The sequence below is a fragment of the Anolis carolinensis genome, chromosome 3, assembly GCF_035594765.1.
Source record: "Anolis carolinensis isolate JA03-04 chromosome 3, rAnoCar3.1.pri, whole genome shotgun sequence".
Classification (NCBI taxonomy): Eukaryota; Metazoa; Chordata; class Lepidosauria; order Squamata; family Dactyloidae; genus Anolis; species Anolis carolinensis.
The window spans coordinates 159,264,876-159,279,708 of record NC_085843.1 but is presented as its reverse complement, the minus strand read 5'-3'; the positions used below and the strand labels follow the sequence as shown (position 1 = coordinate 159,279,708).

The following is a 14,833-nucleotide window of genomic DNA, read 5'->3' as shown; positions in this document are numbered from 1 at the left end:
ATCCTATACAATTGGTACACTGTACATGACTGGGTTTCCAAGGTTTTGGACAAAAATGTTTCTTATCTTTAACCAGACCTTTACCTTTAACAAGGAGAAGTACCAGGAACCATTTCCATACAAAGCATGTTTTCTATTCAGCTAAAGACCTTGCAGAAATTGTGGAAGCCACTACTTTAAAACATGCCAACATATCTTCATGTGCATGTGATGAGAACATAATTCCTTCAGATTTGTACTGGAAATATTCTACAGATACTAACAGCTTGTAACAGGGAAACTGAGAATGTATTTTAAAAAAACTTTTATTAAAGCTTGTTCTCATGATAAAATCATATCTTACAATCATCTCAGGCAGATTTCCATAAATATGTGCAAGTGTCAAGTAGTTACATACCACTACATGAAGATATTCTTGCTTTCAGTGGTATTTTTATTTTCTATGTATGGTAAAGCACAGAAGCAAAGAATAGAATAGGAATGTATTAATACGGCTTGCTTCTCAAGATCAGTGTTTTAGTATAAATATGTGTTTTTGTTTTTCCTTGTTGCTACCATACAATTATTTTGCCACCATTCTCACGCAACGTTTAGAATATTGCACTACATTTAATTTATATTATACAATCATCATAGAAGAGTATTGATACCCAACTACATATGCCAATTTCATTAACTGATAAAAGAGTAAGATGTTATTTCATAAATCTAATGTCTTCATTATTACTGCAGTTGTTTCTAATCACGAAATGTTTATAGAGGGAGTACCTGGACACAAGTTAAATACTAATGGAGAGAGGCAGAATTCATAAAACAGATTCTGTTTTTGGTTGGGGTGTTATGAAATATTTACGTTTAGGTTATAAAGCAAATTATTCAAATATAGAAATATCCCCTTTTTTAGTTTGGATTGTATTTTCATTTCAGCAATTATTTATATTTTTAGGTTTTTAAAAATGAGAATACAATGTTTTTAAGGAAAAACTTCGGGAAATTATTTACTACAATGATTACAGCAAAGCACACTTGTCACAATATCAAAGACTGTCAGTCAAAGTAAGGGTGATTTAGATAGGCTAACTTTAGGTTTTACAAAGGTATTTTTATAGTGCCCAAAATAATTATGAGTATGGACAATCAAGCCTTAAGACATATAGATTTGAAACCTCAAAATAACATCTCCGGCATCAGATCAGTTGGGACTTTTCAAAAAAGAGTTGACAATGTTCACTGTAGTTCCTCTTGGGCTCAAAATCTATTGAAAGAAACTACATGCTATATTAACATATTGAGCATTTAACTGCTGTTTTAATGTGTATGATGGCATTACAACCAGTGGAAAGCCAATCATTTGAGAAATTTTAATTAAATGTTATCCACTTAAGCATTAGAACTTTGAAGTTGTAGTTTCTGTAGCAAAATCAATGCTTAGGGAAACAGAAAAGGCTACAATTCAATTTCTCTAACGGGTGGTTAAGCAGGATTACATTATAGAGTGATATGTTCTATAAAGCTAGACAGCTGTACTTTTACATTGAGAAAAGAATCTTGCTGGCACATCTCCAGTAAACTGCTGTGCAACATTGGTAGAACTTTGTTGAGGCAAAATCTAATGCCCATTGTTTTTAGGAGAAAAAAAGGTTAAGCATTTATCAAGGGTCATTCAAGAGTTTCAATTAAATATTTTAGAAGTTGAAAATTCAACTAAGCCAAAGGAGAAAAATGCATTCAAACATAATGAACATTTCAAAATCTATGAATGAAAAAGTATAGAAAGCAAAAAATGTTGATATGTAATAAAAGCTTTACTAAATCACTGAAAATAATGCCACAGTATTGGCTATGATGCATGATTGGCAAAACCCTAGAAACCATCTGCAACCCACAACTCTCTCTTCTCAAAATATATTAAGGAGTTAAATAATGAGACAATCAAGATTTTCAGAACCTGGTCCACTGTGGGCGCTATGATGGTGTTAATGTAAGCATAAAAAAATCTCAAGACTCTGCAATTAATCAGGAAAAGGAACAAAAGAGAAAACTGACATGTTAACATAAAACTTTAGAAAAAGTCAAAATAAATTACAAATAACCTTCCAGTATAAATCCCCAAAATATTTCTAAACACACTCTGGACCAGTGTTTTCACAAAAAGGTGGTAAAGTACATGGAAATAAAATTCTAACAATTTTTACAGTTTTTCTTTAAAAAATGGAGGAGCAGCTGTATACATCATACCAGTGTTTAATTACATTTTGAAGTATCTGATGTGGTTTTGATTAAGTGCAAAGTATTCTCCCAGTTTATCTTTCTAAAGGCCAAATGTGCAATATCAGTCTACTGATTCATTAGCTGCGTGAAGTCTTTCTCCTTCTTTTAGGAGACTTTCAAGTACTGGCGCCATTGCTAGAGCATTATCGTCATCATCTTCCATTAAGTTGTCGTCTTCTTCTTTCCGAGATTCCAGGTCTAAAGCTTCAATATCTTCGATGCCCGCTTTATAATGAATCATGAGGAGTGTTAGGGCTTGGAGTCGTTCTCCTGATTTAGCCAATGCAGCAGACAACGCCATTTTTTTCCTTGTATCTGTTGTTTCTTTCTTTTCCTTAATTAAAGAATTATTGTTTTCCAGTTCCTGGTCTATTTCATTTTGTAGTTTTTCCAACATAACCTCTAATTTTTGGATTCTTTCCTCAGTAGGCAAACTTCTGTAAAGATCCCGACCTATCTCTTTAACAGCAATAAACACACTATCATCAAGTCCTCCCTCTTTTCTTGCTAACTTTATTGTTGTGCCTGATGAGGCCTTAGAAGGGCTACTTGGACCACCAGTATCTGTGTCACTGCCTTCATTATCAGAATGATGTGGTGTTGGTCTTGGTGAAGGTTCCGCTGTGTCAGTCCCTGGCTCGCTGACACGAACTTTAGGAACCTGACGAAGATTTAATAATCGGGTGCCAGTATTCATGATGTGTCTTGTTAAACCAGTTGTTCTAGTAGCATTTTTCAATTCTGGATCAACACGAGACACTCCTGTAAACTGAGTATCTTGGTTTTCAAATTTAAGAGTATGTAGGGCTCGCTCAAGCCGTCTACTGGCCCCTATACAATATGGGGCATCTGTTAGGCATCTTTCTTGACATTTTTTATGGCAAACATATGCACAAACTACACATTGTGAAGCTGCTTTTGTCCAAACTTTCTTTTTGCAGTAGTCACACCAAGTTGGATTCTGAAACTGGGTGTCTTGAAAGTTGTGTTTGTTTTCAGTGTAAATTATTTGTCCAAAATAAGGATCCTCTTTTGGAAAACTGGGAACTGCTACGGTTTCTGAAGTTGTTTCTTTTTCTTTTTCCATCAAAAAACTTGAATCTTCTGATTCACCCTCTTTTAAATATTTAAAATGTAAGGTAATGTCACCATAACAAAAATTTTCATTGAAACCTTTGTGTGAGGTCAGTGTACGCAATGCAGTTCTACTTACTGTAGCTTTCGGTGCAGGAGGGTTTAATCTAACTTGTCTGATGAATTCCATGGAGGATGTAGCTATACAATCTAAAGCTATTTCTTCAAGGTTTATGCTTTCATATCCTAAACAGATAAGTCCCCCTAGTTTGAAAGGGTCTCTACACCAAATGGCAACATTCAGGTACTTATGTTCTTTCTGTACTTCAAAGATGTAAGAGGAGACCTTTGTTCTTGCCCATTTCCCTAATCGATTGCGATAAGGGATTTCTGGAGATTCCCATGCCCGATTTAGCATAGTTGGCTTAAAACTTTGTGAAAATTCAGAAGTCTCCTTTGCTGTTTCTAATTTATTTGTAGCTGGTTTGTTTGTATTTACTTTAGGAGTCTGTGTAGCCTCTGAAGAGTCTTTTAGCACTTCTGTTTTGTTTGATATAGGCTTGTTGGTACTGGTTTTCAAGATTTGTGAGGGTTCTGGGGTTTCCTTTGTCATTTCTGGCTTGTTTATAACTGGTTTAGATCCTACAGGTTCTTCCCCTACATCACTATTTTTTGTTGATTTTTCTGAATTTCCCTCTTCATTATTTGAAGATGCCAGCTTATCTAGTTTTTCTGAAGTTAACTCACCAGTTTCTGATTTATTCTGAGTGTCATTAGGAAGTGGTGTCATTTTAAGCAGTGGCCTGGGCGGTACAGGAGGCTTATTTGGTCTATTTATTTGAAGGGTCCCATCCGCGTTTTCAGCATTTCTGAGTACTACTTGTTTGGCTGCTTCTTTGAAAAGTGCCCGTGGAGACAACTGATGACCTCCTAAATATGTCTTACGATTTAATACTGGTGATACACTTCCAGGTTGTTTAGCACCAAGTGAAGTATGCTTGGGGCTTGTTGTTAACAGATCGTCTTTATATTCACTTGATTTTAGTTCACCAGCCAAGTCCTCAAATTCTAAATCCACTTCTTTGATCTCAGCCTCTGTTATGGTGACTCCATCTGGCAACACTGCGTCATCCATCTGTCCGAGAGTATCTTGTACTCGAACGGGCCTCTCATAATATACTATGACTTTCTCACCAGCCTGTCTGATGAGCTTTAGCACTTGGACTGTTGATATAATTCTAACTCCTGTTGAAAAACAAAACAAAACAAGAGTCAACAATAATGAAAGAACGTTACTGAATTGGCTAAAAATAATAACAAAATATCTAACTTCAGAATGCTGCACCTGGACCGCTTAACAACAAATCTCTAAATAATAATAATAATACTCAGGGCTAGGTATGCCTTTTTAACACTGAATATGCAACATGGAAATACAGAACGAGACTGATGATTGGAGTTGACAGAAATAATTACCTTTTGGAAGGGTGGAGGGAATAAACCTAGGCACATCTCAGCAGAGATGGGGAAAGCTTGAATTCAGTTCCCGATCAATCCATACAGGTGATCAGTACTGTCAAACATAACAATGCAAATCACCTGGGGAGTAACGATGTATATGAAATCCAGGTCTCTGCACTGCACAATATACTGCACTGATATAATTTCAACTGTCATGGCTGCATCCTACAGAATTCAACAAAATATTCTACCATAGAATTCTTAGTACCTCAAAAAACTATGAAGCCTTGGTTTCTACAGAATGAAACCATATCAGATAAAATACAGTACAACTCTCCTATTTATGAGGGATACATTCCTGGACTTGCTGTGGAGAAGTGAAGCCTCAGGTAATAGTGAACCCTACTGGCAAAAGCATGCTATGGAATCGTGCTGGAGAACTTAGAAAATGCCTAGAGTGAATACTTTTCTAACATTTCTAGGTCCTTCAGTGCAATTCTATGGTCAACCTCCAGCAGAAGCATACCACAGAATCATGCTGGAGGATCTAGAAAATGTCTAGTGCATTTTTGGACGTGGTTAAGTGAATTCTGAGGTAATAAGTCTCATGGATATAGGAGATGTACTGTAGAATCAAATTATTATTCTGTAGTGTGAGATAAATCTATTAATCTTATTTTTGTCATTGTAATTTAGTTCACTGACTATTACTTTCATTATTGTCACTTCAGCAGATTAAAGGAAAGAGCTTGTTCATCAACGTGTCCAGAGAAGGGCGACCAAAATGATCAAAGCTTTGGAAGTGAAACCCTAAAATGAGTGGCTAAGGGGGCTGGGTATGTTTAGCTTGGAGAAAAGGGAACAAGATAGCCATGTTTAAATAATTGAAAAGGTGTTGTAAATTCAAATGGCAGGAAAAGATATTCAATTGAAACCTTAGGAAGAATTTTCTGATGGTAAGATCTGTATGGCAGAGGAATATGCTGCCTTGGGACACAGTGGAGTCTCTTCTGGAGGTTTTTAAGCAGAAGCTGGATGATTATCTGTCAGGAGTGCTTTGATTGTGTGTTCCTGCATGGCAGAGGTTGGACCGGATGGCCCTTGTGGTCTCCTCCAACTCAAATAAGTCACATCTTGTTAATATACATGAACACACATGACAAGACACAAAAGAACATGTGTGACATATACATACAGGAAAACCTGGAAAAATCCCATGCATGGATTCCAAACTGCATGGAATTTTTATATTGAAATGTGAAGCATCTCAACTTTTGCCAGAACTGTTCCACAAATGATATCAAATATGTACAATATATCCATGATATATTCTGACATAGGTGAGTGTATGATATCTGCATAATCGTTTCATCCGAATGGGCAGGTACTGAGCTTGTTTTATAACAAAGCAATGCCTTAACTAAAAACTACAATAAAATATGTTTATGAGCTTCAGTTATGAAGCTTAGAATGAAGCTCTATCCTCTATTCACCATAATACTATCAGCAGCAATTATAGCACATGGTATTTATTGTCACAACAGTTCATAAAGTGGCTTCGCAACATATGGCACATATGCTGTTGGTGGCCTCCAGGTATTTTTTCTCATGCTGCAGAAGGAAGAAATTGGAGGAACCACAAATTGTATCCTGCAAACACCTTGTCACTATCTTGAAGGAGGGATATGTGTGGCAGAATCAAAAACTGTTTTTCTGGATCAGAAACTGTAGTTACCACAGTCTGTAACATTTGAAGCTCTTCTCCTACATAATCATAGAATCATAGAATCATAGAATCATAGAATAGTAGAGTTGGAAGAGACCACATGGGCCATCTAGTCCAACCCCCTGCTAAGAAGCAGGAAATCGCATTCAAAGCACCCCCGACAGATGGCCATCCAGCCTCTGCTTAAAAGCCTCCAAGGAAGGAGCCTCCACCACGGCCCCGGGTATACATAAATGGCTATGTATACTTAGAGAATTACTGACAGCATTTTAAGGATAACTTGGCTTAGGCATTTTATTCTCCATTCTAAAATAGAACATTTTAGGATCCTAAATAAGAATGGAGAGGGAAGAGTACTTAGAAAAAAAACATGGAATGAAACCGGTGTTCTCCTGAAATGTTCAGTTTTTCCTTAGGCCTTAATATATGACATTTGGGCAGCTAAATAAAACAGTAGTTAAGGAAAACGTACTCCTTTATTTCAACATGTGTCTGCCCCTAAGCCACTTCGAAAAAGCTAAAGATGATTATGAGATGTATCTTTGGTAGAATTACATGTGGTACAACCTCACCTCCCTTTTGCAGCAGGGGATATGTTCCAAGACTCCATGAATACCTAAAACTGCGGATAATAGCAAACTAAATTTTGACTATACTTGTGCTGGAAGCATACCAAAAAATCATGCTGGAGACCTAGCCCCGTCCCCCACTGCCATATAAAATCCAGATTATCTGCTTTGAACTGGATTATATAGCAGTATAGACTCATATAATCCAGTTTGATAATCTGGATTATATGGCAGTGTAAAAGGGGCCCTAGAGAAGCCCACAAACACTTCTGGGGTGGGTGTGGGGGTATCAAATCCATTGATAAAGGGGTCATGCTGTGGTGGCAGACTACAATGGATCATGTTAATCAATATTTTTACTTGCTAACAGTGAAAATATAGCAATTATTTTGTATTTTTTATATTTAAGCTAGTCTAACAACTGAGGATCTATGTAGAGTGTACTTTCAATCCTATTGGTAATTCCCTTACAAAGGAGTTCCTATAACAGCTGAAATTCGCCATGTAATAGTTGTATTTTTAATCCCTATGGTAAAAAGGGGATGTGACTATTACACAAGGAAAAAATTGTGAAATGCCCGTCTGGGGCTTTCCCCTCTCTTACTTCTGAGGAGGCAGAAGGGAGATGACCCAACTGCCTCTGTTTATATTTCTTTCTTTTTTTAAAATTGTCTTACCTCAGAGGAGGCAGGAGGGAGAAAGGAGAGCCCCAGACCCAGCCAACTCTAATGTGATGATTAGGAAAGGAAAAACGGCTTGGGTCCAGGCTATTTGACTAATCATATCTTCTCCTATAAACCAACCCGGGCACTGCGGTCAGCGGAGGAGACCCTGCTCTTGGTCCCACCCCCAGCTCAAGCACGGCTGGTGGGAACGAGGGAGAGGGCCTTCTCTGTAATTACCCCTCACCTTTGGAACTCCCTCCCTAAAGAAATAAATCTGGCCCCCTCCATTCTCTTTCAAAAAACAACTGAAAACTTATTTTTGCTCATAAGCATATGGAGAAGAGGAGGATTAGATGATAAGACACTGCTACTAGACCTCTGACTGAAAACTATTATTGTATTCGGGCTTGGTCAGATCACGTTAGCCCAGTTAGCATCACTGGCCACATAATCAACTCACATATCTTAGTTAACCTTAGTTGGCTTCTGCAAATTAATGTGGATGTTTTATGGTTAGGTTTTATGTTCTATATAATTTTTGATAAGTTATGTTTTATTTAATTTACAGATGTCATGTTATAAATTGTTTTCATACGTGGGGTTATTTTGGGCTATTATGTTTGTATTTGTTGTTGTACTGAAGCACTGAATGTTTGCCTTTTTTGTTTGTTGGAATCTGCCCTGAGTCCCTTTTGGGAGATAGGGCAGAATATAAATAAAGTTGTTGTTGTTATATAAAGAAACAACTTCTGAAACATTCTGTCATGAGAAACACTAATCATTATTGAGCTATATTCCAATTAAGGGATGAAATTTTGTAGCCATATCTGGTTATTTTGCATCATGCTGTAAACCAGAGCCAATTATCAAATATAAAGGAGGGAAGATTTAGGATGGGGGACAGTTCTTCATACATGAACATATCACAAGGTACAATGATGGCTACTAGGGGTGTGCAAGTTTTTCGTTAGTCCTTGTAAATTGAATCAAATTTGCTAAATTCGAACTTACAAGGTGATATCCGACACGTCAGCATCAAAAACTTAAGAACTGAAACTTACCCAATACTTTTTTTTTTGCATTTTGTAAATCTCGGGAGCCTCTCAAAGTGTTTCATTTTCAGTGCAAGGAAGCAAAGCAAAGCCAAAAAGGCTGCCTTTCCTCTTTAAATTAATGGCCTTTCATCATTAGGACAGGGAAGCAGCAGCGAGAGAGCATAGTTCTTTGGGAAAGAAAGCACAGAATTCTGGGAAGTGTAGTTTGGGAAGACAAGGAGCCCTATGCCAGAGAATTTAAACAGCCCTGCCCTAAACTATATTTCCCAGAATTCTGGGAAACGCCCAATCAGGATAGGGGAGAGATTTGTCCCTCTGTAGCAGCAGCTAGCCAAAGTTCCAATATATTGCTGAATCTACAAAAAGGAGAACTGACTGACATTTCTAGAAAGTAAATTTCTGTGCTGGACTGGGAAGAAATCCCTAAATGGAAGTTCTGTTGGTTAATATGACAGACATTCAATGAGATAGCTGTTGTGGCTTTTTAAAAAAACATTTTTGTCAAAACTTTTTTTAAAAAATCCTTAAAACCAATAGATGTATGAATATTTCTGAAAGCTGGGGGAATGATCCTCTGTTATCTTGTGTCACTGTATAGTAAATTCAAGGAGATAGCTTTTATATGTTTTTTTTTAAAAAAAAATTGTTTATAAAAACTGAAAATTTCCCAAAAATCCATGGATAAGCAAAACGTTCTGAAATGTGATGGGTTAATAGTAGTAAATGTGTTCTATCACTGTAGCAAGTTTCACCCCAACAGCTGTACAAATGAGGGAGAAAGAAGCTCCTGAAGTTTCCCCAATTATATTAATTATGGCCAATTACTATAATGAAAGAGGAATGAATTTTTTTACTCTCGTTATAGTAATGAAATTTTCACTAACTATACTTTAGAAACACTTTAGAAATGAAACGCCAGCACCCCCTAATTTTGTAATGACTTTTGAAACATTTCTAATCAATTGCACATACCTAATGGCTACCTACCTGGGCAGCTTTAAAAGGGGATTAAATACATTCAAGGATAACATCTTTACTTCTTATTTAATTTCTATAATCATTTCTCCCATATGTGACTCAAAGCAGAGATGGCTATTCTATATTCATTTTGCAATGTATTTCAGTATACCCTTTAATGCTATTTACCTCCTTGGGAATGGCAGAGTTGTCATGAACTAATATCTATAGGCTTCTACACCTACTCTAGCATCTTAATCACACTTAAATTATATCAAAAAAATTACATACTAGAGCTTTTTCTTCTGGATCTTCCTTTACCTATCCTGATGACAGGTGGTTTACTCTCCCTTCTAAATAAATTTTATGTTAAAAATACAGTATATACGTTCCAATATTGTACATTATACAAAATGAAGAAATGCCACGTATCTTCTCTTTCAGTGTTCACCTTTTAAATTTAGTTACCCTGAATTTATTTCAGCTCAAATAGTATAGCTCAAATATTAGTTCACAAAGTTTGAATGTAGAGTAACAAATTAGCCCCAATGAAGGGCAACCTATCAATCTAACATAACACTAAGCACTAAATGATAACATTTTATAATGTATTTAGCTCCATCAAAATGTACCATATAGACTTTGATGTTGAAACTAGACATGAAGAATTAACCTGAGAGACCAGAGGGCAGAGAAAGGCTTAAAAATAAGAGTATATATTTAGCTAACATTAAAATCCGTCAGATTTCTGTGTTCCCAGATGAGCCAACGTGGCACTTAATCTCTTTTCATCATCTCTACTTGGAATCTAGTTCACACATACTGAGGTGTTTTCTTCCTCTGTCTGTTGGGTCATCACAAACTGTAAAACACCCAAACACGTTTATTTTAAAGTAAGGTACTCCTTACTTAATCAGTTACAAAAGAAATTGAAGGAAGGTAGCTATATGCATATTTTAATTTGCAAGGTAAGCACAATTCTTCAAGCATGAAGAAGCTTTAAAGCTAAAACTGTAAGAATTTTAAGGACCCAGAGAAATTAAGAAAGTGTGTAAAAATAGCAAGCAGCTGCAAAGTCAAGGGCACTAAGATTGTCCTCGTTTAATGCTAGAAAATACATCTTATAACTTTCCAAAGCTATTTTTCTTTTTTTAAAAAAAACAAAACAAAAATGGGAGTAAAATAATGTATGAAAACAGAAAGCTGCCATTATGGACACAATGGATTTGAGGGTTATGCTAATCCATTTGCCAGCAGCTGTGATGGCTACCATTTTATCTCTCTCTGCCATCAATGTGTGGGCTACATCCTTTTCCACTGCTCTGGCCACCAATTGTGGAGATCTCATGTATACCCTTGTGGCTCCTATGTGAGACATTTTTCATCTTATATCCCCATACATGATTAGCTGTGACCACCAGACGCTAGTACCCTTTGTGTAAGATTTACAAAGGAAAAGAGTTACAATTTATACAATAAAACCCCGCTAATTCAAACTCTGCTCATCCGAGCATCCATGCTATCCGAGCCAAATCCCCCCCCCCCCCACTCACCCCGTCAGATCCCGGTGTTGCTGGAACCCAGCCGGGTGAGTAAGCGAGGGACGGAGGGCGGGCTCACTCTCTCGCTTCTTCGCCAGGTGGGGCGCTGGTGCTGCCGGCCCTGGCGTGGCGAAGGAGCCGAGGCACGGGTGGGCGGGTGAAGGAGAAGGGCCACAAAGGCCCTCCCCTTTCACCTGCTCGCTGGCTGGCTCCTTCGCCACGCTGGGCGCTAGTGCTGCCGGCCCCAGCGTGGCGAAGGAATCAAGGCACGGGTGGGTGGGTGAAGGAGGAGGGCCGCAAAGGCCCTCCACTTTCACCCGCTCGCTGGCTGGCTAAATGTGACATTTAATAGGCTTTTTTGTAATCCGTCATTATCCAAAATATTCTGCTTATCCAAGCTTCTGCCGGCCCGTTTAGCTTGGATAAGTGAGACTCTACTGTATTTATACTAGAAAAAAAGTTAAACAGATATATGTGAATATAAGATCACACATTATTTATTTAATACATCTGAACTGTATCTCTTGCAGTGATATCTAGCTCAGATTCTGACTCCAATCTATATATCCAATCCCAACAAACTGTTCTAACCACTCAAACTCCTAAATCCAAGTAATATCTAAGCTTGACACTCTACTCTCCTTCCCAGCCAGCTGTCATATACCAACCGTTACGAAATTCCCCTAGACATTCTACTAATCACTATTCACTCCTAACATTCTACATTTTCACACTATTCCAAGAGATCCCCAATGTGTAACTCATATTACACATTCAATACATAATATTATACTCTACCTCAATATATCCAGTAACTGTTAACAACATTTTTGTATGTCCTTAACATCATAGTAGGCTATCAAGTATTTGGGGTATGTATGCTTATTTGCCTGGCTGGGGAGAAGGTGCAGATATTACATAGTACTTAGAATTCCCAGCAGTTAGCAAAGATAATGAAATAGATCATTCTGCAACCTCATCTACTCTTATGGGGAATGAATTTAGCACACGAGGACATCATAGAAAAAAAGAAGGAATTGACTAATCAATTACTCTGTAGTTCTCTTTTCTAAAGATGTCTAAAGATTTTGGTCAGCTGGTTTCTAATAGAAGAAATTAATCAATTTCTTCACAGAAAAGATGGAAAGAACAATTTGTAAATATATATATATATATAATGTGGTAGAATATAAAATTGATATGATTCTTTCTTCTGTAATGCAGAGTTCTCAAAAGCTCTCTCCAAATAATGTCCCATTCTAGAAAATGTAAATTTATTGAGATAGAATTACATGCCCCAACATCATATGTACACTATAGCAATTTGAACTTGCTGTGAAAACTCAGAGATCAGGATGAATAGCTCAATGAAAATCTTAATTCTTTGTGCAGTCCTGATAACGGAAAATTCAATGTTTTGCTTCTTTCATTTAAGTCTAATGTGAAGTTACATGTGAGTACTTTTGTTACTTACCACCAATTGCAATAAGTCTGTCCCCCCGTTGAAGATCAGCAGCTGCAGCAGCTGAGTTTGGTATGACAGTCTCCACAACTACATGTCCTGATTCTCCTTCTTTAGCTTGTACTTGACGGAGAGAAAGTCCGACACTTGGTGAATTCCCTTTTATTAGTTCAACCTGAGGAGAAGGCAAATGTAAACAATGACCTTCATTGTATTGACATTGCAAATTTACATGATACATTGTCTTAAATTCAGTTGATCAGCCCTAGCTTTGATAGATCCATTGAACCAATTGCCTTACAGTAAAGTGATATTTGCACAAATCACATTGATTCAAGGGGTCTAACTCAGCTTGGATTTGAGGTTGGATTGGATTGAGGACTCTGTACAGCATCTTGTATTTAGAAAAAAAGAGATACTTTAATCTGCTGACAAGGACAAATATTTAATGGATAAAGTTTCTGTTTTCACCCAGCAGCACAAACACTTCATAATCTGTGTTAATATTTGTTTCAAGTTGTACTATTACTTAGTACTATTACTTAACACTATATCACATGACTCTCACCATCAGATATTTTGTATAAAGTACTACTTGACTTAAAACAATTTTGTGAACAACAGGAGTGTCCCTTCAGCTTTCTGATGTTGGTGACTGCCAGGGTTTTAATTGTCAATGTGTCAGGGACTACAGCCCCCGGTGGTGCAGTGTGTTAAAGCGCTGAGCTGCTGAACTTGCAGACCAAAGGTCGCAATTTTGAGTCCAGGGAGCGGAGTGAGCGCCTGCTGTTAGCTCCAACTTCTGCCAACCTAGGAGTTCAAAAACATGCAAATGTGAGTAGATCAATAGGTACTGCTTCGGCGGGAAGGTAACAGCGCTCCATGCAGTCATGCCAGCTACATGACCTTGGAGGTGTCTACGGACAACGCCGGCTCTTTGGCTTAGAAATGGAGATGAGCACCAACTCCCAAAGTCGGACATGAGCGGACTTAACGTCAGGGGAAACCTTTACCTTTACCTACAGGGACTAGAACCTTGTTTGTGTCCATTGGTTAAAACTCATACCATTACCAGTCTACTGACCACTACCTCAAATAGCACTGTGCTACAATACATGCCAACTTTATAAAACAACTATGTTGCCAATGTATTCAACCAAGACAGCTCACAAAAACCAACATATGCCTTCCAGTGCTTCTATAATTTACTCCACCTTGTGTGACTGTGGAGCTGAACAAACAACTCAGCATATTTATGCTTGCCCACAATGCCCTGCCTCATGTATGGAGGAGGAGTTGTTTAAAGCTACAGACAATGCGGTTGCTGTTGCCCGCTTTTGGTCCAAAACTATTTAGTTGCTTGTGATTTTTTTTTTAATTTCCATTATTTGAAATGTATTTGTTGTACAATGCTTTTGACATGAAATAAATAAATATAATTTACTAGCAGTGAAATTTGTGTTAATGATCAGTCTCAGGAAGAAGTTCATATGAAATGCTGACAGTTGGACAAATCATTTTTAAATAAAGAAATTCTGTGTAAGAATAAAGTGATTTTAAAATGAAAGAGAATTTAAAATTATTCACTACAAGCAACAGCCTATCTCTTTTTAAAGAGTTATATGTACATGAATTCTCCCTTTATTTTATTACAAATAAAACACTTCAGGAAGGTTCCATGGTAAAGCACAAATGGTGCATAAAGATGATCAAATCCTGGAATTTGATAGCTGGTCTGGGAAAGCCCTTGTTGCTTGAGATCATGGAGAGCTACTTTCAGAGGTAGTATACACAATTCAGATAAAACAGCTTCATAATGTACAAAGTCTTTTGCTTTCCTGCTTTAGAGCTATACAAAAACAAAAATAGCTTTAAAAAAACCCTCTCTATTCTCAACATAATTGTGATAGCTTATGTCTGTTTTTGGATAGCAAAGCAATCATTTTTCAGACCACACAGAAATAACCAGTTTCTGTGACATGCAGGAAGCTCTTTAGCAATTAGCATGAATTGCCCAAGGTATTCCAAACACAACCACTGCAGGTGGCAATT

The 14,833-nt window shown here is 37.3% G+C and overlaps 1 protein-coding gene across 2 annotated transcripts in view; it reads right to left on the bottom strand.

The window, feature by feature from the left end:
• Positions 1 to 287: 287 nt before the first annotated feature.
• pdzd8 (PDZ domain containing 8) overlaps positions 288 to 14,833 on the bottom strand; it is a 52,639-nt gene continuing 38,093 nt past the window's right edge. Inside the window, exons 4-5 of one of the 2 annotated variants that reach the window (XM_008114813.3) lie at positions 12,794 to 12,956; positions 288 to 4,590 (exon numbers count right to left, since the gene is read on the bottom strand). In XM_008114813.3, coding sequence (XP_008113020.2) covers positions 2,333 to 4,590; positions 12,794 to 12,956 — 2,421 coding nt within the window. In that variant the 3' untranslated portion in view covers positions 288 to 2,332. Of the gene's footprint in view, positions 4,591 to 10,430; positions 10,641 to 12,793; positions 12,957 to 14,833 lie in introns of those variants that run through there. The other variant, XM_062975655.1, reaches the window with a different exon arrangement.